At 44.3% G+C, this 24,814-nt stretch overlaps 1 protein-coding gene across 1 annotated transcript in view; it reads right to left on the bottom strand.

The window, feature by feature from the left end:
• The window catches only part of si:ch211-283g2.1 (sodium- and chloride-dependent GABA transporter ine), a 28,232-nt gene extending 3,709 nt beyond the window's left edge, over positions 1 to 24,523 (bottom strand). Inside the window, exons 1-12 of the mRNA XM_036937471.1 lie at positions 24,168 to 24,523; positions 22,674 to 22,808; positions 22,199 to 22,409; positions 11,544 to 11,676; positions 11,146 to 11,280; positions 4,447 to 4,550; positions 4,140 to 4,264; positions 3,804 to 3,916; positions 1,286 to 1,426; positions 565 to 664; positions 391 to 491; positions 36 to 203 (exon numbers count right to left, since the gene is read on the bottom strand). Of these exons, the coding sequence (XP_036793366.1) occupies positions 36 to 203; positions 391 to 491; positions 565 to 664; positions 1,286 to 1,426; positions 3,804 to 3,916; positions 4,140 to 4,264; positions 4,447 to 4,550; positions 11,146 to 11,280; positions 11,544 to 11,676; positions 22,199 to 22,409; positions 22,674 to 22,808; positions 24,168 to 24,438 (1,737 nt within the window). The 5' untranslated portion in view covers positions 24,439 to 24,523. The remainder of the gene's footprint in view (positions 1 to 35; positions 204 to 390; positions 492 to 564; positions 665 to 1,285; positions 1,427 to 3,803; positions 3,917 to 4,139; positions 4,265 to 4,446; positions 4,551 to 11,145; positions 11,281 to 11,543; positions 11,677 to 22,198; positions 22,410 to 22,673; positions 22,809 to 24,167) is intronic.
• Positions 24,524 to 24,814: the final 291 nt, after the last annotated feature.

Below are 24,814 nucleotides of genomic sequence, written 5' to 3'. Positions count from 1 at the left end.
AGGTAGAGAGAGAGAGATTGATAGTAATACAGTACCTCAGTGAAGGAGCCTGGCAGAACCCACAGTGTGTGAAGAGCTCCGAGTGGGATCCAGATGATGGATGCCATAGCGATGACCCAGCCAATCCCCTGAGCCCACGGGGGATACACGTAGTCCTCATAGCGAGCTGGTTTAAATTGGATGATTGTGAACACCAGGATAATCTGTTGCACCAGAGGAGAGAGAGGGATGATACAAATACCTTTATCAATTGCATTCAAAGTATACCTACTCTCAAAACCAGATATGCCCTTGTCATTTTTTTATTTTTTTTACATTTGACAATGTCAACTGTATGGCAAGTTATTTGTAGACACTATAGTTCTGTTAGGGTGAATGAGGATGACTCACAGTGATCAGAAGAGGAGCCACAAACATCCAGCACACTCTGAAGAAGATATTAGGCCTATTTCCTGTCATCTCCTTTAAGTTTGCCGAAAGCCTCCTCACACCTGTCAGAATGAATGTATTAATTTCATTCCTGTAATGACTAACACGCATATGTTAGACACACACTGGTCTCACCATAAAGTCCGCAGATGGCCAGCACCTCAAAGAAGGCCAGGAACATGAGAGACACTATGGCCGTGTAGTGGTCCATCAGCTGGAATACATAGATCCCCACCTGGTCAAAGAGAGAGAGTATTTAATACCAGCTGTAAGAAAGAACTAATCTCTCGTGGACAGAACGTTACATCAAGTGACGTAACATATGCTAAAATAATCTGGGATGCAACGACTAATGAGTAAAAATAGTTCCAGTGCTTTGGCATTCTGTCACTGATTATTTAGAAGTATCAGGGTTGGGTGAATGTGGTGCTTAAAGTGTGGGCAAAGTTTTCAAGCAATGATTTCAAGTGGAAAGTTTTTGGAAGGAGGGGGGGCTTTGGCTGAGATTTAGCATTTAAAAAGGTGGAGACTAATCTAGTCTTGTTAGTACCTTTTCTCATACATCTCCACCTAGAAACTAATCAAGCATCTGATGCAATTACTGTATATACGATTTTAGTTCTGAGTTTCTGAGATTAATAAATAATTAATCACACTACATTATTAAAATGTTATCCTTTTTTGGTTCAATATAGCACGATTTCATCTAACAGTGTACATTTTGGTGGAGTATAATTATATTACCCTAAGTGCACTTTATTACTAATCGAGTCCACTACTTGTCCTGGATTATTGCTGTGCTGGAGTTGTCTGATGAGTGTACACCTATATGGTCTAGGCATACACTCCAGGGTACCTGCATGACATGGGGTATTCCCAGCAGAAAGGCAGTGCTGCAGACTGCCAGCACCAGCATCTCCTTGTGTCTCAGGAACTTCATCAGGGGCCCTCCAAACCCATCCATTAGGCTGGTCGCCATCACCTCCACCATGGCAAACTGAGACATATATATACTTTTTAAAGTCATAACATGGTAACATTCCAACATGGAGATACCAATATAATAACGTATTTTTGCATATTTATTTTTTGTAAATATAAAGTACACACCAGATACAAACATACACATACAAACGACAATTTACAGACGGACACAAACAACGACATCTCATCTGCTCAGACCCGCATACTCACAACCCCATCCCTAGTGCCTGCAATATTGTTTGCCACGTGGCCTTAAATTGTGCCTATTTGTTTTTCTCAGTCGCCCATGCTGTTTCAATAAAAAATACTTTCGATTTTTCCATTGTGTTAATGATGGCAAATTGATTGATGTCTACATTTTCAGGATACGTTTTTTCATGTTGAGTGATGAAAAGAGAATTGTCCAGCCCATTGGGTATCTCACTACACTCCCATATTCCATGTCTGGAAATATGCAGACAGACAGATTACATTTACATTTACACTGTAATACTTCTGACAGCCAACTTTCTAGCTCCGCCCATAACTTTATTGCATTCCCAGAAAGCATGGATTATTGAGTCCTTGTTAGTTTTACACTTATAATAAATGCTTTCTTACTGCAACTATCTGGTAACAATGATTTGGCATTTTTTCATCTGTGTCAAAAATACATAATGCCCTTCAGTTAGAATCTTGACATTCTTTTCTCATCATTTAATGGCTGTTTTATGAGGCCAATCGGCGGATGGCGATGAGTCTTGTGACTGTCCTTTCAACCTGGCAGGTAGGACAAACCTAAACAAACTGAAAACTAAGCACCACTATCTGCATGTGAAGGATAGGCTGTCACTTTAACCCTACCTACATGTGCATATTACTAGGGATGCAGGGTATATCGGTGAGCATATCGGAATCGGACGATATTAGCTAAAAATGCCAACATCGGCCCGATGTTGGCAAAACCGATGTCAAAGCTGACATGCATGCCTATATAACGTAGGTAGATGACGTAATGACACCACAAAAAATATAGCGCTTCACAGAACAAAAGCAGAAAAATACTAAGCGCACACATCCAACAACTAAACAAGTTCAAGTCGAGCAGTCATTTGAAAGAGTAAGAACATTTCAGCAAGACAACTCAAAGGCGAAATCCATTAACGCCAAGATGATGTAATTCATTGCCCTTGACAATCAACCGTTCACTGTCGTGTATGATGTTGGTTTTTGCCGACTGGTCAAGCACCTCGAGCCCCGGTACACACTACCAAGTAGGCGCTATTTTTCAGATGTTTCGCTACCGGAGTTAAACAGTATTGTTGAAACGCACATCTATGAGCTACTTGCTATTGGTGTCACTGCTATTAGCTTCATGACTGACATTTTGACCAGCGATGTCAGCTCCTTGAGCATGCCGAGTCCGACAGCACAGTGGGTTGACAAGGATTTCGTACTGAGGAAATCCGAATAGCATGTTCAAGAATATGCTGGTTCTCATACCGCTACTGCCATTTCATTGGCATTTGAGAACACGTTTGTGCGTATGCAGCAGACGTGATACCCTCTGTCATGGCATTGAAACGCCTGCTCAACGAACTGCCAACACAGACCGTGGGGTTAAAACTTACAAAAGTACTTGAGGCTGTGAACAAGCGATTCGGTGGCATTCTCTCTGAGCCTCTTTACTGTGTCGCCTCCATGCTCGATGCTAGGTACAAGGACCACTACTTTGATGCAGACAAGAAACAGGGTTTACATTAAATGTTACATACACAGCTGGACAAGATAGAAACGGACACAGTGACAGTGCGCACCAAGGAAGAGAGGCCATGGACAGACAGAGCTGAAACTTCACTGCTTGACATTTTGTGATGAAATCCTGAAACGACTGAACAACGAAACAGCACAATCTTAACAGGATTGTTGGTTAATGGCTTGTAAGTAAGCATTTCACAGTAAGGTTGTGTTGACATTACATTACTTTCTATTGGAACTGGAACTGCTGTAGTTAAAGATTGATTTTTGGTTCCTGGAATCATTTGTGAAAGAAGATTATACATTTTACTGGATATTGTATTCACAGATTTATAGTAATTACCCTAATTTAACCATGTGGCCAAACAAAGAGAACGTGACCGGCAGCAGGTAGCCTAGTAACCGAAAGGTTGCAAGATTGAATCCCTGAGCTGACAAGGTTCTGCCCCTGAACAAGACAGTTAACCCACTGTTCCTGGGCCATCATTGAAAATAATAATTTGTTCTTAACTGACTTGCCTAGTTAAATAAAGGTACAAATTAAATAAATAAAAAAGACAACGTGAGGACAAATGCATCTGTTTCAAGTAGAGAAAAGTGTATTTAGTATCATGTGACAGTGGGTTTAGGTTAGGTAATGTACAGTTAGCTACCTGGCTGTCCAGCCCAAGGCACAGGAGCATGAAGAAGAACAGAATTGCCCACAGCGGAGCCACTGGCATCGTTGCAAAGGCTTGTGGGTAAACAACAAAAACCAGTCCTGGACCTAGATGCAAAATAATTCAGAACACACATGCATTGTTGTTATGACTTTGGTGTCTAAACTCTTTTATGGAACAATCTTGGTGAAATTAGTATGCTTTGCCTCAAATACATGCACAGTAACTAGAAATGGTACATTTCCTAAATGAAAATGTGTGGTCTTGCGTCAGCTGTCCAAAATTATTTCCCCTCCCTAAATGATCTTTAGTTTGCTCACACAAACTCACCATCTACAGCCAGCTCACTGACAGGTATGTTCTGGAGATGTGACATGTAGCCGAATGCCGAGAAGATGACAAAACCTGCCAGAATACTGGTCAGGGAGTTGGTGATGGAGATAGCCAGGGTGTCTCTGTGGGGGGAAAAAAGGATGTGATGGATGAATCAATCCAGTATGCTGTACTTTGTCCATATTAGGACAGCACCTGCTGAGATTGACCTAATATGGACACCGTAACAATGTGAAAATAAATTTGAACTGACTTTTAACTGATTTGACCTGACTACAAACTCTCCTCAAAATGAGCTTCTCACTTTAATATGTTGTTGTTGAAGTTGTTATAGCTGGACATGGCCATGAGGGAGCCAAAGCCTATCCCAATGGAGTTAAAGATCTGAGCTGCAGCGTTGACCCAAACCTGGAACAAAACACAAGGAATTCCATCTAATAATGGACTGTACCTCCAATAGCACCATAAAACTCATCCACAATGATAGAATAACAATGTTATCCTAACAATCACCCTAGATGGCAGTTAACCATTACACATCCAAGCTCTTTACCAGCAGCACCCGACCTCGACATGTCTTCACAAAAACTCCTCCTGAACCCGTCTTCTCCTGATATGATTTAGATCCTTATCTATGGCTTATTTAAAATCAAATCAAAGTTAACTGGAAATGCTTGCGAAATGCTAGTGTTTCTAGCTCCAACAGTGCAGTAATACCTAGCAATAAAAAAGCAACACAAATAGACGCCAAAAATAAAATTTAAAGAAAGAAATTAATAAATATCAGAAAAAGCTATGTGGACATTCCTGCAGTCATCATGACAATTGCACGCTCCCTCAAAACTTGAGACATCTGTGGCATTGTGTTGTGTGACCAAACTGCACATTTTTAAATGGCCTTTTATTGTCCCCAGCACAAGGTGCACCTGTGTAATTATCATGCTGTTTAATCAGCTTCTTGATATGCCGCACCAGTCAGGTGGATGTATTATCTTGACAAAGGATAAAATGCTCACTAACAGGGATGTAAACAAATGTGTGCACAAAATGATGTGAGAGAAATAAGCATTTTATGAGTATGGAACATTTCTGGGATCTTTTATTTTTGCTCATGGGACAAACACTTTACATTTTGCGTTTATACTTTTGTTCAGTGTACATACTGTATCATGTATATACAGTGCATTCAGAAAGTATTCAGACCCCTTGACTTTTTGCACATGTTGTTATGTTACAGCCTTATTCTAAAATGGATTAAATAAAAAAAATCCTCATAAATCTACACACAATACCCCATAATGACAAAGCGAAAACAGAAATACCTTATTTACATAAGTATTCAGACACTTTGCAATGAGTTCGCAATTGAGCTCAGGTGCATCCTGTTTCCATTCATCCTTGATATGTTTCTAGAACTTGATTGGAGTCCACCTATAGTAAATTCAATTGATTGGACATGATTTGGAAAGGCACACACCTGTCTATATAAGGTAACACAGTTGACAGAGCAAAAACCAAGCCATGAGGTTGAAGGAATTGTCCGTAGAGCTCCGAGATAGGATTGTGTCAAGGCACACATCTGGGGCTACCAAAAAATGTCTGCAGCATTGACGGTCGGCAAGAACACAGTGGCCACCATCGTTCTTAAATGGAAGAAGTTTAGAACCACCAAGACCATACAAGAACTGGCTGCCCGGCCATACTGAGCAATCGGGGGAGAAGGACCTGGGTCAGGGAGGTAACCAAGAACCTGATGGTCACTCTGAAAGAGTTCCTCTGTGGAGAACCTTCTAGAAGGACAACCATCTCTGCAGCACTCCCCCAATCAGGCCTTTAGCGTGGCCAGACGGAAGCCACCCCTCAGTAAAAGGCACATGACAGTCCGCTTGGAGTTGCCAAAATGCACCTAAAGAACTCTCCGACCATGAAGAACAAGATTCTCTGGTCTGATGAAACCAAGATTGAACTCTTTGGCCTGAATGCCAAGCGTCACATCTGAAGGAAACCTGGCATCCCTATGGTGAAGCATGGTGGTGGCAGCATCATGGCAGGGACTGGGAGACTAGTCAGAAAGATGAACAGAGCAAAGTACAGAGCGATCCTTGATGAAAACCTGCTCCAGAGCGCTCAGGACCTCAGACTGGGGCGAAGGTTCAACTTCCAACAGGACAACGACCCTAAGCACACAGCCAAGACAACGCAGGAGTGGCTTTGGGACAAGTCTCTGAATGTCCTTGAGTGGCCCAGACAGAGCCCAGACTTGAACCCGATCTAACATCTATGGAGAGACCTGAAAATAGCTGTGCAGCGACGCTCCCCATCCAACCTGACAGAGCTTGAGAGGATCTGAAGAGAACAACAGGAGAAACTCCCCAAATACAGGTGTGTCAAGCTTGTAGCGTCATACCCAAGAAGACTCGAGGCTGTAATCGCTGTCGAAGGGGCTTCAACAAAGTACTGAGTAAAGGGTCTGAATAGTTACGTAAAATGTGATATCAGTTTTTTCTTATAAATTTGGAAAAAATTCTAAAAACCTGTTTTTGCTGGGTCATTATGGGGTATTGTGGTAGATATATGAGGGGGAAATTATTTAATACATTTTAGAATTAGGCTGAAACATAACAAAATGTGGAGTCTGAATAGTTGCCAAATGCACTGTAGGTATTTCTCTTGTCCAAGTGGGATGGGGCAGTGTGCAGTGCAATTGTGATTGCATCGTCCGTGGATCTATTGGGGCGATATGCGAATTGTAGCGGGTCTAGTGTGCCGAATAAGGTGGAGGTGATATGGTGCTTAGCTAGTCTAGTCAAAGCTAGCCTAGTTAACTAGTCAAAGCACTTCATTATGACATTTAGTTCAGTTACCTTTGCTTTCTTTTGTACAGGAACTATGGTGGATATCTTGAAGCAAGTGGGGACAACAGACTGGGATATTGTGAGATTCAATGTGATCTCAAAGCACTTCATATTATTCAGTACCTATATCTGCGACACTCCATTTAGTAAGACATGTTGCATTTCATATGGTATGTATTAATCCATAATCCATTTTGTGTGATATGTTACAAATTGCAATTCGTACAATATGTTATGAATTTGAAAAACATACAATATATTACACATTTCCAAACGTATGATATGTTATAAATTCCAATTTGTTGTCGCTAAAGTTAGCTAGGTGGCTGATGCTAATGTTAACCCCTAGCTTTAGGGGTTGGGGTTAAGGTTAGAAGTCAGGTTAAAGGGATAAGGGAAGGATTAGCTAAAAGGGTTAAGGTTAGGGTTAATGGAAGGGTTAGTTAACATGCTAAGTGGTTGGGAAGTAGCAAAGAAATAGCTGCAGAGTTGCTAATAAGCTAAAATGCTACAGTCGTCCATGATGAGATTCGAACACGCAACCTTTGGGTTGCTAGACTTCACGTTATATACCTAACCATCCACCCTGACAAACCACCCTCCTTTTGTTTTTGCCTTAAGTAACCAGATTTACATTTACTATGTTAAGTCTATGAGACCAGTCAGAGATTGAATATGTCCATAAATACTCCAGCCAGCTGATCTGCACATGCTCTGAAGATGGTGCTTGGGATGTCGTCTGGGCCAGCAGCCTTGCAAGGGTTAACATGCTTAAATTACTTAAATTGGACACGGAGAACAATAACTAATACGTTATCCTACCTATTTATTTGCAGCAGTGAGGAAGGTCACGCGTCTTCTACTTTGCTTTTTTTTATGGCAATTTTTTTGCGTTAATTAGTACTTTGTTTGCTCAGAATGTTTGTGCAATAATTTCCTACGACTGACAAACACTTCTGGATCAAGAATCGAAAGCTACACACCAATTTCTCAGCCTCCCAGACCTGGAATACTACATTTGCTCCTTTCTTCTCTGCACAGCGGCCTTATACCTATTGCTTCTGGCCGAGGTGATCTGAGGCAACGGTGGTGACAAAGAAAAGAAAGGAAAGGGGGACTCCAAGCTAGGCTGAAAAGGGCTGCATTGCCTAATGTCCAATCACAGGACAAAAGAAGCATCTAATGGTGGTTTTGGGAAACAGCTCGGAGATCTAACAATGTGTGCCTTTGAACGCTCAACAATTTCCTGTGTATATCAAGAATAGTCCACCACCCAAACTGTGTGAAGCATTAAAGTCAGCATGGGTCAGCATCTCTGTGTAACACTTTCAACACCTTGTAGAGCACATGCCCCGAAGAATTGAGTCTGTTCTGAGGGCAAAGGGGGGGGGGGGGGTGCAATTCAATATTAGGAAGGTGTCCTTAATGGTTTGTATACTCATTCATGCCCACACACACATCACAACTGTGTGCTACTATACTGCTCAATTTATACACTTACCCCAGGGTGTAGCCTATATTGTACCTCTTCATTGCTCATTGAAGTAGCTCATGTAACTCATACACTTAACACCGTACTGTATGTACTCAGCAAAAAAAGAAACGTCCCTTTTTCAGGACCCTGTCTTTCAAAGGACCCTGTCTGTAAAAATCCAAATAACTTCACAGATCTTCATTGCAAAGGGTTTAAACACTGTTTCCAATGCTTGTTCAATGAACTTATAAACAATTAATGAACATGCACCTGTGGAACGGAAATTAAGACACTAACAACTTACAGACCGTAGGCAATTAAGGTCACAGTAATGAAAACGTAGGACACTAAAGAGGCCTTTCTACTGACTCTGAAAAACACCAAAAGAAAGATGCCCAGGGTCCCTGCTCATCTGTGTGAACGTGCCTTAGGCATGATGCAAGGAGGAATGAGGACTGCAGATGTGTCCTGGGCAATAAATTGCACTGTCCGTACTGTGAGGCGTCTAAGACAGCGCTACAGGGAAACTGGATGGAAAGCTGATCGTCCTCGCAGTGGCAGACCACGTGTAACAACACCTGCACAGGATCGGTACATCCGAACATCACACCTGCAGGACAGCTACAGGATGGCAACATCAACTGCCCGAGTTACACCAGGAACGCAAAATCCCTCCATCAGTGCTCAGACTGTCCTCAATAGGCTGAGAGAGGCTGGACTGAGGGCTTGTAGGCCTGTTGTAAGGCAGGTCCTCACCAGACATCACCGGCAACAACGTCGCCTATGGGCACAAACCCACCGTCGCTGAACCAGACAGGACTGGCAAAAAGGGCTCTTCACTGACGTGTCGCGGTTTTGTCTCACCAGGGGTGATGGTTGGATTTGCGTTTATCGTCAAAGGAATGAGCGTTACACCGAGGCCTGTACTCTGGAGCGGGATCGATTTGGAGGTGGAGGGTCCGTCATGGCCTGGGGTGGTGTGTCACAACATCATCGGACTGAGCTTGTTGTCATTGCAGGCAATCTCAACGCTGTGCGTTTACAGGGAAGACATCCTCCTCCCTCAAGTGGTACCTTTCCTGCAGGCTCATCCTGACATAACCCTCCAGCATGACAATGCCACCAGCCATACTGCTCCTTCTGTGCGTGATATCCTGCAAGACATGAATGTCAGTGTTCTGCCATGGCCAGCGAAGAGCCCGGATCTCAATCCCATTGAGCACGTCTGGGACCTGTTGGCTCGGAGGGTGAGTGCTAGGGCCATTCCCCCCAGAAATGTCCATGAACTTGCAGGTGCCTTGATGGAAGAGTGGGGTAACATCTCACAGCAAGAACTGGAAAATCTGGTGCAGTCCATGAGGAGGAAATGCACTGCAGAACTTAATGCAGCTGCTGGCCACACCAGATACTGACTGTTACTTTTGATTTTGACCCCCCCCCCCCACCTCTTTGTTCAGGGACACATTATTCCATTTCTGTTAGTCTGTAGTTTATTTGGCTCAAAACTTAGAAATTAAATCACTTTATGTATCTAATCCCCACATTTGAAGAGGTCATAAGTATTTAGAAAAATTAGCTTATAGTGTATAAATGCAGTCTAAGCTTTAGTGTTTGATACCGTATTCCTTGCACACAATGACTACATCAAGCTTGTGAATACAAACTTGTTGGACGCATTTGCAGTTTGTTTTGGTTGTGTTTCGGGTTATGTTTAGCCAAACCAGCGACTCACTTCCTCATCCTCATTGTGCAGTACAGGGGGATCCGAAATTTTTTTAACAGAGGTTCCAGAAACACCCAAATGCGTCATTTTAGAAACGCAAAAGCTCTCAGTATAGTGATGCAGGTCAGTAGATGTTGTGTCATTCCGAACTTAATCCGCAACGTTATATTCCATTTTATTATGATATTTTAGTAGCAGGCTACACAGAGAATGGTGCGGATAAAGCTCAAAATAATGATTTCATGTGTACACAATCTCTGCGATAGCCCTGTATGCGGTAGCACCAACCTCAGTGTTAATACGGGGCTTTTAATTGGGGAAGTGAATCACTGGTTGGGATAAGTTCCTCAAAAGCAGTGATAGCTGTGCCACTAGAGATCCTGGTTCGATCCAGGCTCTGTTGCAGCCGGCTGTGACCGGGACACCCATAGGGCGGTGCACAATTGGCCCAGCGTCGTCCGGGTTAGGGGAGGGTTGGGCCGGCAGGGATGTTCTTGTCCCATCACGCACCAGCGACTTCGGTGGAGGGTCGGGTGCAATGCACGCTGACACAGTGGCCAGGTGTACAGCGTTTCCTCCGACACATTGGTGCGGCTGGCTTCCGGCTGAAGCGGACATTGTGTCAAGAAACAGTGCAGCTTGGCTGGGTTGTGTTTCGGAGGTTGCACGGTTCTCAACCTTCGCCTCTCCCCTAGTCCGTACGGGAGTTGTCGTGATGGGACAAGACTGTAACTACCAATTGGATATCATGAAAAAGGGAGTAAAAAATATCTTAAAATAAAAAAGGGGAAAAGTATTTTTTAAAGTTTCTCAAAAACAAGTGAAATCGAGAGAAAAATGTTCTGGACCCTTCTATAACATATCATTTACATCAAAAAGAGAGATTTGGTTGTAAAAAAGCAAACTTTGCCTTCAAGGTTAGGGATCGGGCCTGTACTTCAGTCCTCTTACCTCCAACTCCAGTAGTTTCTCCCAGTTTGGCACGATGAAAAAGCGGATGCCTTCCATAGCTCCTGGGAGCTGGACATTGTTAATCAACAGAGCTAACAGGATGACATATGGGAAGAGAGCCGTGAAGTATACCACCTGGAGGAGACACACAGAAATAGTAGTAAAAATATGATATTATAAAATATTCACAATGGCCAAAAATCAACAAAAACGTGGACTAACTCTGAATCAATGTAAAAGAGCCAAATGTTATGTCGACGTAAGAGTAAAAAATTACTGAACAGAGATAAGAACATTTACTCACTCATCTTTTTTTACTTGGAAAGCATATCATAGAACTAGTCCTGATCTCTCTCTCTGTGTCAGCATGTCTATCTGTCTCTTTCTCTCTCTTTTACCTTCCCTGTTGACTTGACCCCCTTAAAGATGCAGAAGTAGAGGAGGATCCAGGCCAAAAGGAGCAGGAGAAAGAGTTCCCATCGCAGCACCCCGCTCTCCTCCACTCCCCCTGTCCTCTCCAGCATCCTATAACTACAACACATTTGCTTTATTTTTTGCTGTCACAGTACCCAAGGCTGCCAGCTCACTCCCTGCAGATCTCCCCGCAAGCATCCCGGGGGTTCAAACCGGCAACCCTCCAGCTCCCAGTCTGCTTCTTTAACCTCAAGCCTACCGCCATACCCATAACACACACAGAGACACAAATAACAGCTCTGATGCCAATAATCTAAGTTATATTGATCACAAAACTGCTGCTCAGCCATAAACATTTCACTTGATTCAGGTTGGATTGTTTATTTGAGTAATAATGACCTTTAACCTGATTATTAAGTGACCCCCCCCCCCCCCCCAATGGTCACCATAGGTCTGGTAGTTCTACCTAATTAATCAAATCACTGATTGTGTCTGCACGTTTATGTGATGTGGAATGAGATTATGTCATAGGTCAAATTCACCCGGAATACAGTGAATATAAAACTTGTAATTGGCTCGTTATATTCCAGCACTTGGGATTTGACATCAAATGTTTATATGAGGAGATAGTACAGAATATCATATTTTGTTTGAGGGTATTTTCATACATTGCCTTCAGAAAGTATTCACACCCCTTGAATGTTTCCACATGTTTTGTTACAGCCTACACACAATAACCCTTAATGTCAAAGTGGAATGATGTTTTCAGAATTTTTCAAATTAGTACAAAATTAAAAGCTGAAATGTCAAGAAGTCAATAAGTATTCAACCCCTTTGTTATGGCAAGCCTAAATAAGTTCAGGAGTACAATTTGCTGTCTATGTGCATTAATAATGTCTGTGTACCATAATAGTGTTGAACATGATTTTTGAATGACTTCCTAATTTCTGTACCCAACACATACAATTAGCTGTAAGGTCCCTCAGTAGAGCAGTACATTTAAAACACAGATTCAACCACAAAGACCAGGGCGGTTTTACAATGCCTCGTAAAGAAGGGCACCTATTGTTAGATGTGTAAAAATAAAAAAGCAGACATTGAATATCCCTTTGAACATGGTGAAGTTATTAATTACAATTTGGATGGTGTATCAGTACACCCAGTCACTACAAAGATACAGGTGACCTTCCTAGCTCAGATGCCGGAGAAGGAAGGAAACCGCTCAGGGATTTCACCATGAGGCCAATGGGAATTTTAAAACAGTTACAGAGTTTAATGGCTGTGATAGGAGAAAACTGAGGATGGATCAACAACATTGTAGATACTCCACAAAACTAACCTAAATGACAGAGTGAAAAGAAGGAAGCATGTGCCGAATAAAAATATTCCCATGCATTCTGCTTGCAAAAACGCAAGTAAAACTGAAAAGAATGTGGCAAAGAAATGAACTTTATGTCCTGAATACAAAGTGTTATGTTTGTGGCAAATCCATCAAAACACATCACTGAGTACCATTCTTCATATTTTCAAGCATGGTGGTGCCTGCATCATGTTATGGGTATGCTTGTCATCGTCAAGTACTAGGGAGTTTTTTTAATAAAAATAAATGGAATAGAGCTAAGCACAGGCAAAATCCTAGAGGAAAACCTGGTTTAGTCTGCTTTCCAATTGACACTGGGAGAGAAATTTACCTTTCAGGAGGACAATAACATAAAACACATGGCCAAATATACACTGGAGTTGCATACCAAGATTACATTGAATGTTCCTTAGTGGCCTAGTTACAGTTCTTACTTGAATCGGCAATGATCAACAACCAACTTGACAGAGCTTGAAAAGCAGAGTGTGCAAAGTTGTCATCAAGGCAAATATTTTGATTTATTTAACACTTTTTTGGTTACTACATGATTCCATATGTGTTATTTCATAGATGTGATGTCTTCACTATTATTCTACAATGTAGAAAATAGTAAAAATAAAGAAAAACCCTTGAATGAGTAGGTGTGTGCAAACTTTTGACTGGTACTGTATATGTTGGGGTCAATGAAGGGTAGATGGGAACTAGGAATATGGAAAGTTACTGAGAGTAGAAGCTTCATATTCTGTTCCATGTTTCTGATGAGAGAGGTGAAAGGCCATTGTTAGTCTCTGATAAGGCAGGCTGGCTGCATAACTAGGGAGTAAGGATTGCGTTTCGAGGTCAAATCAACAGATGAAGTGAGAAGAAACCTCTGGGAGGGGGCCAGAGAGGCCCACCACAATTGTTATGTTTTTATTTTTTATTTCACCTTTATTTAACCAGGTAAACTAGTTGAGAACAAGTTCTCATTTACAACTGCAACCTGGCCAAAATAAAGCAAATGACTCTCCTACTGCAGTACTATCTGACACATACACTTCCAAACCCACAAAGGTTTTAGTAACAGGCAGCGCAATGACGACACCAGTGAGAGGAACCAATTAAATTCCTGCCTAGCAACAGAGATGTATTGGTTGTCTAGATGTGTAAGGAGTTGACAACACCTATTAGAAGGTGATAAATATACTGTGGCTTGTGAAAGTATTCATCTCCCTTGGCATTTTTCCTGTTTTGTTGCCTTACAATATGGAATTAAAATAGATTTTTGGGGGGTAAATCATTTGATTTACACATCATGCCTACCACTTTGAAGATGCAAAATATATTTTTTTTGTGAAACAAACAAGAAATATGACCAAAAAAAAGAAAACTTGAGTGTGCATAACTGTAAATCTCTTGGTGCATGTCTCTATAAGCTTGGCACATCTGGCCATTGAGATTTTTGCCCATTCTTCAAGGCAAAACTGCTTCAGCTCCTTCAAGTTGGATGGGTTCCGCTGGTGTACAGCAATCTTTAAGTCATACCACAGATTCTCAATTGGACTGAGGTCTGGGCTTTGACTAGGCCATTCCAAGACATTTAAATGTTTCCCCTTAAACCACTCAAGTGTTCCTTTAGCAGTATGCTTAGGGTCATTGTCCTGCTGGAAGGTGAACCTCTGTCCCAGTCTCAAATCCCTGGAAGACTGAAACAGGTTTCCTCAATAATTTCCCTGTATATAGCACCATCCATCATTCCTTCAATTCTGACCAGTTTGCCAGTCCCTGCTGATGAAAAACATCCCCACAGCATGATGCTGCCACTACCGTGCTTCACTGTGAGGAGCAGAAATAACCAGCATTGAAATGGCATCCATGGTGTCTCACACTCCCGTAAAAGGGGGAAAAGAAGAGGAAAACTTTAGCAAAGCCATGGATGCTCTAAAAAAAGATCACAAACAACCAACCAATTCGGCTCGAGTTTAGCAAATTGGATAAAATTGGTCATCATTTCCATGTTGATGGAAAATTCCTATCAGATAAAGAAATCAGAGATGCTGTTGTGGCATGGCACAATGACATCAATGACAAATCGCAAGCTCAATATATACAAGCGTTTTGATGTTGGTGTTTTATCAACAGAAAAGTAGAACCGATAAAGCTAAAAATAAAGATATGCAGGGTCATATGCAGGGACATAGTTGTCCTGGACTGGATCATAGATCCAAAGGACCCTGGAAACCATAGAGAGGTGTGCCCGGTTCGTACTCATGCAGTTGCGATGACTTATTACCCCGGGCTGATACTCCCAGAGGGAGGGAACCCCATACTGCCAGATGACCAACCTATAACACGACACCAAATTAAACACCAACACCAGCCGCTGAGTATCGTTGAAATGCTTAGCATAATGAAAGAAGCACCTGTCCCGGTTAAAGACGATCAGGAATTTATCAGTTTCCTAAGGAATCAGGGACGAGTTTTTGGATTCCATGCTGGTGATTATGATCATGTTGTCTGTTCCCTATTGCCAAGAGCAATGTTGGCACAATTAGTCGGAAACTACCCTGCTCCCGCCTGGTTGTCCGCTTGTGTGGCATGTGACCAAGCAACCTTGCAAGAACAAATTTAATTATTTGTGACAGATAGTGGAAATATTTGTTTCCGCCCTGACCTTAAAAAAAAAAAAAATTAAAATTAGTAGATGCACTCAGAGTCAAAATGAGGGGGTACGTTAGTACGTTGATAGGATGGAAGACATGTTGCACACCAATCTGGCACTAGCAGATCATTTTAATGAAGATGCGGGAATTTGTACCTCCGCTTTGATGGCAGGGTTGAAACCCACCGCCAAAACTGGTATTGCCGGGGTGGTGGGCCAGCACTCCACATGGTGGAGATATTTCAAGCCGCATTGAGAGTGGAATTTAATTCCGCTCACTTAGCAATGTGTATAGTCACTGCTAAACATACTCTTGAACTCATTACCGGTGCCTGGGGTAAGAAAAATTAAATCAAGCGGAGAGGTAAATCTGACAACAAATTAATTCTGCAGTAAAAAGCCATTCACGGACTAGCGAGCAACAACAAGCTTTCCAGTTGCAAGTAACGCATAGGGGAATGGATGCCTCTGAGCGGTCGTCAAATTGGCAAAATTTACAATGAAAAAGTATTGCATTTAGCAGGGTAACAGGGACAGAATCTAAAGCTATGCAATTACTACCCATGCTGTTCACAATAGGTCCAGTAATAATAGTGGGCTCATTCTTTATGGTAGCGAGGGAAGAATCTATTTTGGGTTTGGATAATCTTTGCGAAATACCAGGGCAATTTTTGTATTTGTATTTGTTATGGATCCCCGTTAGCTCTCTTCCTGGGATCTGGCAAAATGAAGGCAGCTATACAATTTTAACAACATTACAATACATTAATTACAGAATTCACAACACACTAAGTGTGTGCCCTCAGGCCCATACTCCACTACCACAAATCTACAATGCAAAATGTGTACGTGTGTGTATAGTGTGTATGCATGTGTCTGTACCTATGTTTGTGTTACTTCACAGTCCCCGCTGTTCCATAAGGTGTATTTTTACCTGCTTTTTAAATCTGATTCTACTGCTTGCATCAGTTACCTGATGTGGAATGGAGTTCCACGTAGTCATGGCTCAATGTATTTTGTATTTATTATGGATCCCCATTAGCTACAGCAGCTACTCTTCCTGGGGTCCAGAATACTAAGGCAGTTTATACAAATTTAAAAACATTACAATACATTCACAGATTTCACAACACACTGTGTGCCCTCAGGCCCCTACTCCACCACTACCACATATCTACAGTACTAAATCCATGTGTATGTATAGTGCTTATGTGTAACGGTTGTCTTCGGTGGAAGGAGAGGAGAACCAAAGCGCAGCGTGGTATGTGTTCATGATATATTTATTTAAACTCAGAACACTAAACAAAATAACAAAGAGAATGAAACGAAACCGAAACAGTTCTGTAAGGTGACGAAAAACACTAAACAGAAAATAATCACCCACAACCAGAATGGAGAAAACAGGCTACCTAAGTATGATTCTCAATCAGAGACAACAATCGACAGCTGCCTCTGATTGAGAACCATACTAGGCCAAACACAGAAATACAACATAGAAAAAAGAACATAGACTACCCACGCCAACTCACACACTGACCAAACTAACACAAAGACATAATAAAGGAACTAAGGTCAGAAAGTGACATTATGTTATTGTGTGTGTGTATGCATGCGTCTGTGCCAATGTTTGTGTTGCTTTACAGTTTCCGCTCTTCCATAAGGTGTTTTTTTAACTAATGTTACACTAATGTTACACAACAGCGTGTGGAGAGAGGGAGATGCAGCGTTGGACCAGTTTGAGGAGTTCACCCGCCATTTCCGGGCAGTCTTCGACCACCCACCCGAGGGTAGAGCAGCAGAGGCAGGAGATGAGGCAGGAGATGAGGAGCGCCCAGGAGTTTGCCCTGGAGTTTAGGACCCTGGCTGCTGGCGTGGAATGGAACAACAGGGCCCTGATTGACCATTACCGCTGCAGTCTGCGTGAGGACATCTGTCGGGAGTTGGCCTGCAGAGACACCACCCTCACGTTCGACCAGCTGATGGACCTGTCCATCCGGCTGGACAACCTGCTGGCAACCCGCGGACGTTCAGATCGGGGTCTGGTGGTTCCAACCTCCCGCACGCCCTCTCCGATACCCATGGAGCTGGGAGGGGCGGTACCCAGGGAGACCAGAGGGGGTTCCAGCTCGTGCACCATCTGTGGCCGCATGGGTCACACTGCCGGTCGGTGCCGGGTTGGTTCCTCTGGGGATCGAGGCAGCAGGCAGGGCGCTCTGGCATCACCCCAGGTGAGCCGGCACCATTCTCACTCAGAGCCCTCTGTTGCACATATGTTTGTGTTTGTCACTTTCCCTGAGTTTTCCCTGCATTCCCCGCATAAGTCGCTCGTCGATTCAGGCGCGGCTGTACATTTTACTGATAGAGTGTTAGCCCATAGTTTAGGGTTCCCCATTGTTCCCGTGGATGTGCCCTTCCCCGTTCACGCCTTAGATAGTCGACCATTAGGGTCAGGGTTGATTAGGGAGGTCACCGCTCCTTTGGGCACGGTGACGCAGGGGGGTCACACGGAGAGAATTAGTCTCTTCCTTATTGACTCTCCTGCGTTACCTGTGGTGCTGGGCCTATCCTGGTTAGCTTGTCATAACCCCACTGTTTCTTGGCCACAGAGGGCTCTCACAGGGTGTTCACGAGAGTGCTCAGGTAGGTGTTTAGGGGTTTACGTTGGTGCTACTACGGTGGAGAGTCCAGACCAGGTCTCCACCGTGCGCATTCCCCCTGAATATGCCGATTTGGCTCTCGCCTTCTCCAAAAAGAAGGCGACTTAATTACCATCTCATCGACGGGGCGATTGCGCGATAGATCTGCTGGTAGACGCTGCACTTCCCAGAAGTCACGTGTATCCCCTCTCACAGGCGGTGACGGAGGCTATGGAAACATATCCCTGCGTCAGGGGTACATGTGGTCCTCCACTTCACCCGCCTCCTCAAGTTGATTTTTTGTGAAGAAGAACGAGGAAGGTCTGCGCCCATATATTGACTATCGGGGTCTGAATCAGATCACTGTGAGGTATAGTTACCCGCTACCGCTCATAGCCACAGCAATAGAGTCACGGAGCGCGCTTCTTCACTAAAGGAGTGCTTACAACCTGGTGCGTATCTGAGAGGGAGACAAGTGGAAGACAGCTTTCAGTACCACCTCTGGGCACTAGTGAGTACCTCGTCATGCCGTACGGGTTGATGAATGCGCCATCAGTCTTCCAAGTCTTTGTAGACAAGATTTTCAGGGACCTGCACAGGCAGGGTGTAGTGGTGTATATTGATGACATTTTGATATACTCCGCTACATGCGCAGAGCATGTGTCCCTGGTGCGCAGAGTGCTTGGTTGCCTGTCGGAGCATGACCTGTACATCAAGGCTGAGAAATGCCTGTTCTTCCAACAGTCCGTCTCCTTCCTAGGGTATCGCATTTCCACCTCAGGGGTGGAGATGGAGAGTGACCGCATTGAAGTCGCTGTAATTGGCCGACACCCACCACAGTAAAGGAGATGCAGCGGTTCTTAGGGTTTGCCAACTACTACCGGAGGTTTATCAGGGATTTTGGTCAGGTAGCGGCACCCAATACCTCACTGCTGAAGGGGGGCCCGGTATGCTTGCACTGGTCAGCTGAGGCGGACAGGGCTTTTAGTCACCTGAGGCCTCTGTTTACCTCGGCTCCCATGCTGGCCCATCCGGATCCCTCTTTGGCGTTCATAGTGGAGGTTGATGCGTCCGAGGCTGGGATAGGAGCTGTGCTCTCTCAGCGCTAGGGTACGCCACCGAAGCTCCGCCCCTGTGCCTTCTTCTCAAAGAAGCTCGGCCCGGTGAAGAAAGACTATGACGTGGGGGACCGGGAGCTGTTGGCTGTCATCAAGGCCTTGAAGGCGTGGAGACATTGGCTTGAGGGGGCTAGACACCCTTTTCTCATCTGGACTGACCACCACAATCTGGAGTACATCCGGGCAGCGAGGAGACTGAACCCTCGTCAGGCAAGGTGGGCTATATTGTTCACCCGTTTTGTGTTTACCCTTTCTTACAGACCAGGCTCCCAGAACGTGAAGGCAGACGCATTGTCCCGGCTGTATGACACAGAGGAGCGGTCCATGGATCCCACTCCCATACTCCCCGCCTCCTGCCTGGTGGCGCCGGTAGTGTGGGAGCTGGACACGGACATTGAGCAAGCGTTACGTGCAGAGCCCGCTTCCGTCCAGTGTCCCACTGGGCATCTGTACATCCCGTCTGCTGTTCATGACCGGTTGATCTATTGGGACCACACGTCACCCTCCTCTGGTCATCCTGGGATCGGTCGGACAGTGCGCTGTTTGAGCGGTAGGTACTGGTGGCCTACCTTGGCTAAGGACGTGAGGGTTTATGTTTCCTCTTGCTTGGTTTGAGCCCAGTGTAAGGCTCCTAGGCACCTGCCCAGAGGTAAGCTACACCCCTTTCCCGTTCTGCAGCGGCCTTGGTCGCACCTGTCATGGATTTTTTGACTGATCTTCCACTCTCACAAGGTAACACCACAATCCTGGTTGTTGTGGATAGTTTCTCTAAGTCCTGTCCTCTCCTCCCTCTGTCTGGTCTCCCTACAGCCCTACAGACTGCGGAGGCCTTGTTTACGCACGTCTTCTGGCACTACGGGGTGCCTGAGGATATAGTGTCTGATCGGGGTCAACCGTTTACGTATAGGGTCTGGAAGGCGTTCATGGAATGTCTGGGGGTCTCGATCAGCCTTACTTCAGGGTTTCACCCCGAGAGTAATGGGCAGGTGAAGAGAGTTAACCAGGATGTGGGCAGGTTTCTGCGGTCCTATTGCCAGGACCGGCCGGGGGAGTGGGCGGCGTTCGTGCCCTGGGCCGATATGGCACAGAACTCGCTCCGCCACTCCTCCACTAACCTATCTCCCTTCCAGTGCGTACTGGGGTACCAGCCGGTTCTGGCGCCTTGGCATCAGGGTCAGACCGAGGTTCCTGCAGTGGACGACTGGTTCAGGCGCGCGGAGGAGACATGGGAAGCTGTCCGTGTCCACCTTCAGCAGGCCGTGACACGCCAAAAGAGGAATGCAGATCTCCACCACAGTGAGACCTCTGTGTTTGCACCGGGAGACCGGGTCTGGCTCTCGACCCGAAACCTGCCCCTCCGCCTGCCCTGCCGGAAGCTGGGTCTGTGGTTTGTGGGGCCATTTAAAGTCCATAGGAGAGTGAACGAGGTATGTTATAGGTTACAGCTTCCACCCGATTACCGTATTAACCTCTCGTTCCATGTGTCTCTCCTCAGGCCGGTGGTGGCTGGCCCGCTCCAGGAGTCTGAGGTGCGGGATTTTCCTCCGCCCCCTCTGGACATTGGGGGGGGCCCCCGGCGTACTCCGTTTGCTCCATACTGGATTCGAGGTGCCGGGCCTTCAGTATCTCGTGGAGTGGGAGGGGTACGGCCCAGAGGAGAGGTGCTGGGTTCCGGTCAAGGACGTGCTGGACCAATCTATGCTGCAGGAGTTCCACCATCTTCGTCCGGATCGCCCTGCGCCTCGCCCTTTGGGTCGTCCCCGAGGCCGGTGTCCACGCGCAGCTGGAGCCGCGCGTCAGGGGGGGGTACTGTTACGACTTCCGCCGAAGTTGGTCCCTCTCCTTGTTCGGGCAGCATTCGGCGGTCGAAGTCACCGACCTTATAGCCTTTGCTGATCCTCTTTTCATTTTCCTTTGGTTTTGTCTTGTCTTCCATCACACCTGGTTCCAATCCCATCAATTACATGTTGTGTATTTAACCCTCTGTTCCCCCTCATGTCCTTGTCGGTGATTGTTTATTGTAAGTGCTTGTGCACGTCTGTCCTGGTGTGCGTTGGGTTATGTACCCATTTATTTTTATTATTCAGTTTTCCGGTGGGTTTTTGTTAATAAACTGCGCTGTTGGAAACAGTTATTTCTCTCCTGCGTCTGACTTCTCTGCCACCAGCACCCCTTACAAGTATTCATTACTAGAAGTAGTTGAGGTTTAGGGTTTAGTGAATGATTTGTCCCAAATACAATACTTTTAGTTTTTGAAGTATTTAGGACTAACTTATTCATTGTTACCCATTGCGAAACTAACTGCAGCTCTTTGTTTGTAGTCACAAGTTTGATGTAGTCATTGCATGCTAGGAATATGGGAACAAATGCTAAACTTTTGACTAAACTTTTATACTCTATAAATGAATTTGTCCAAATACTCACAACATCTTCTAATGGGGGGACTAGATACATGAAGCGGGGCGGCAGGTAGCCTAGTGGTTAGAGCGTTGGACTAGTAACCAAAAGGTTGCAAGATCGAATCTCCGAGATGACAAGGTAAAACTCTGTTGTTCTGCCTCTGAACAAGGCAGTTAACCCAATGTTCCTAGGCTGTCATTGAAAATAAGAATGTGTTCTTAACTGACTTGCCTAGTTAAATCAGGTATGTAAAAAAAAGTGCATTCACTTCTAAATGGTTAAACACATGTATGAACATCTCTTCAAATAAAAGGTGACATTCTGTACTGTCGCATCATTCAGTATATAACATTTGATCTAAAATGCTAGAGTATAGAGCCAAATTAACAGTTTTAGCTTCACTGTCAGAATAAATACAGTACATAGGGGAGTGCACATAGAGGAGTATGGCTCTGGGCTAGCCCACATTGAGAGTGAGACCTACTTGAAGAACTGCTGGCTGGCGGTGGAGGAGTGTGAGCTGGTGTTCGGGTTTATGTGATTGGTGCAGTTGGGGGTGTTCCATGTGTTGTTGCAGCTCTGCCAGGGCAGCGGACTCTGGAAGGAGCTGAACAGGTAGTACAGACCCCATGTGATGATGATGTTGTAGTAAGTACACATGATGAAGGAGATGGCCACAGTCGCCAGGCCCACTCCTAAGGGACGGGCAAATAACATTGTCACTTCTGTCATTTACAACTTACATGAATCTTAAAATACTTAGTTAGTTACAACCTTATGCATAGTGAGTGAGTCAGCAAAATGTTTATGACCCTGTTGGACACCAGTGCCATTTCATAGGTTTATGTTTGACTGACGGTTTTAGTTTGACTTTGCCATTTTTAGTTTGACTATGTAAAAACGCGACACTAAAATGATGCTCCAGTAGAGGGGGGAATAGATACTGTATGCTTCAGTACCTTTGAGCAGCGGGCAGGCTTTAGCCAGGGCATGAACAGGCCCTCTTCTCATGTACTGTCCCAGAATCAGCTCCATGTAGAGCAGAGGAATTCCCATCACCAGCAGCATCAGCAGGTAGGGAACCAGGAATGCACCTGACCAGGACATAAAGCAGCAATATATCAGTAACACAGTAACTTTAGTGGGACTGAAGTATGTTTCTTGAAATTGCCTAGAGGGATAGGATTGAGGTTGCATATTTAATAAAAATAAAAAATGTTACTCCCTCTTTCATGATATCCAATTTCAATCCAATTACAACCTTGTCTCATTGCTGCAACTCCCCAACAGGCTCGGGAGAGGCGATATCATCTGTCAGCTGTCCTCCAAAACAATAAAGTTATTCAACCCCCCCCCCCCCCAGCCAAACTCATTGCCTCCAAAACATGACCTGCCAAGCTGTGCTTCTTAACACCTGCTCACTTAACCCAGAAGCCAGCTTCACCAATGTGTCGGAGGAAACAACATTCAACTAAACACCGAAGTCAGCACCCGGCCCACCACATGGAGTTGCTAGAGTGTGATGAGCCTAGTAAAGCCCCTCAGCCAAACCCTACCCTAACATGGATGACGCTGGGCCAATTGTGCACCACCCTACGGGACTCACAGTCACAGCCAGTTGTAACACAGCCTGGGATCAAACCCCAGGCTGAAGTGATTCCAAAACACTGCAATGCAGTGCTTTAGACCGCTGCGCCACTTGGGAGGCCATATTATTTTATTTTAAACTAGAATTTGAACATATACCCACCCTTCTCATCATTGAAAACAGGGAGACATGGAAATGTTTTGACTAGCGTGTCAACGTGTCCCCAAGTTATATTTTCACAGCAAGTTTAACATTGCCATGCGTTGGTGAGTCAGTGGTGCATATCTGACCTCGTCTAATCTTTAATAAAGTCATTCACCCCCCCCCCCCGTGTGTTTTTGTAGCTGTGTATAGAAAGGTCAATTGCTTGTTAGGTTCTCAGTGCTCAAGGTAATTTTAAATGAAACATTACATGTTGTTGTTATGACATTCTGAATTAATTCTGATCATTGGACAAAATATAATACCTGGTAAAATTCTTAATTCTCTCTCCATGATAACTACAACTCAATAAAATCGTATTCATAACCAATGACAGTGACAAGTGGTATGTCATTATGGCATTATTCAAGTATCTCACAATAGAATGTGGTGGATCATCATCTTATGTCATAGTACAAAAAACTCTACTCTAAGATTATGCTTTCCTCAACAGTATTAACCATTAATATCACCCTGACATTTTCTATCAACATGACAACAGAAAACATGCTATCATATACCCAGACAAATGTAAAACTTTCATTCACAAACATATGTATTCTCAACAATATAAATTAATAAGGTGACGTAAGTCTGGTTATGCTATATAGTCATTGGGTTTTAGTCTTCTATCAGGGCTGACTCATCAGAAATTTCCTCTCACCTCCTCCACTCCTGTAGCACAGATAAGGGAACCGCCATATGTTCCCCAGCCCCACAGCACAGCCGATCCCAGCCAGGGTGAACTCGATCTGCCTGTTCCATGTGGGCCTGCCTGGCTCCTGATCCATCTTGCCTTGGTCCAGCTCCATTTCCAAGGTTGGGTCTTTCTGTCTGTGTCTTCTCTGTGACTTGACTGACTGGGCCCAAATGTCATGGGAGACTTGGTTAGAAATAAATGAAAGACAGTCACATAATCGTCTTTTATGACTCATTAATGATTAGCTGAGTGCAAAGGAACTACTGTAAGGTAAAACGCATATTTCCCAAAGTTTCCCAGCAGTGCCATTCAAATAGTTCAACATGCCAAGTGAATTTCCACTGAGAACATTGTGAGTGTACATATTGTATAAAGAAACTCCCCTTTTAGGAAGCTAATTTTAATAAGTGTGGGTCAGTGTGTACTAGTGTTTTAAAAGGTTCCATGAAATGCATCCAAACATGTTGTGACACTCTGCTAAACATTGTAGTACACATGGAACGAACAGGCTTTGTCATTTTATATTTATAGTTCAGATATGATATAACTCTACTAGAGTGGTAATAGTAAGCCTATGATATTAAGCTATACAAGAATGCAAGCTTGTCCTT

Source organism: Oncorhynchus mykiss, chromosome 12, assembly GCF_013265735.2.
Source record: "Oncorhynchus mykiss isolate Arlee chromosome 12, USDA_OmykA_1.1, whole genome shotgun sequence".
Classification (NCBI taxonomy): Eukaryota; Metazoa; Chordata; class Actinopteri; order Salmoniformes; family Salmonidae; genus Oncorhynchus; species Oncorhynchus mykiss.
This window is presented reverse-complemented; position numbering and strand designations above follow the sequence as displayed.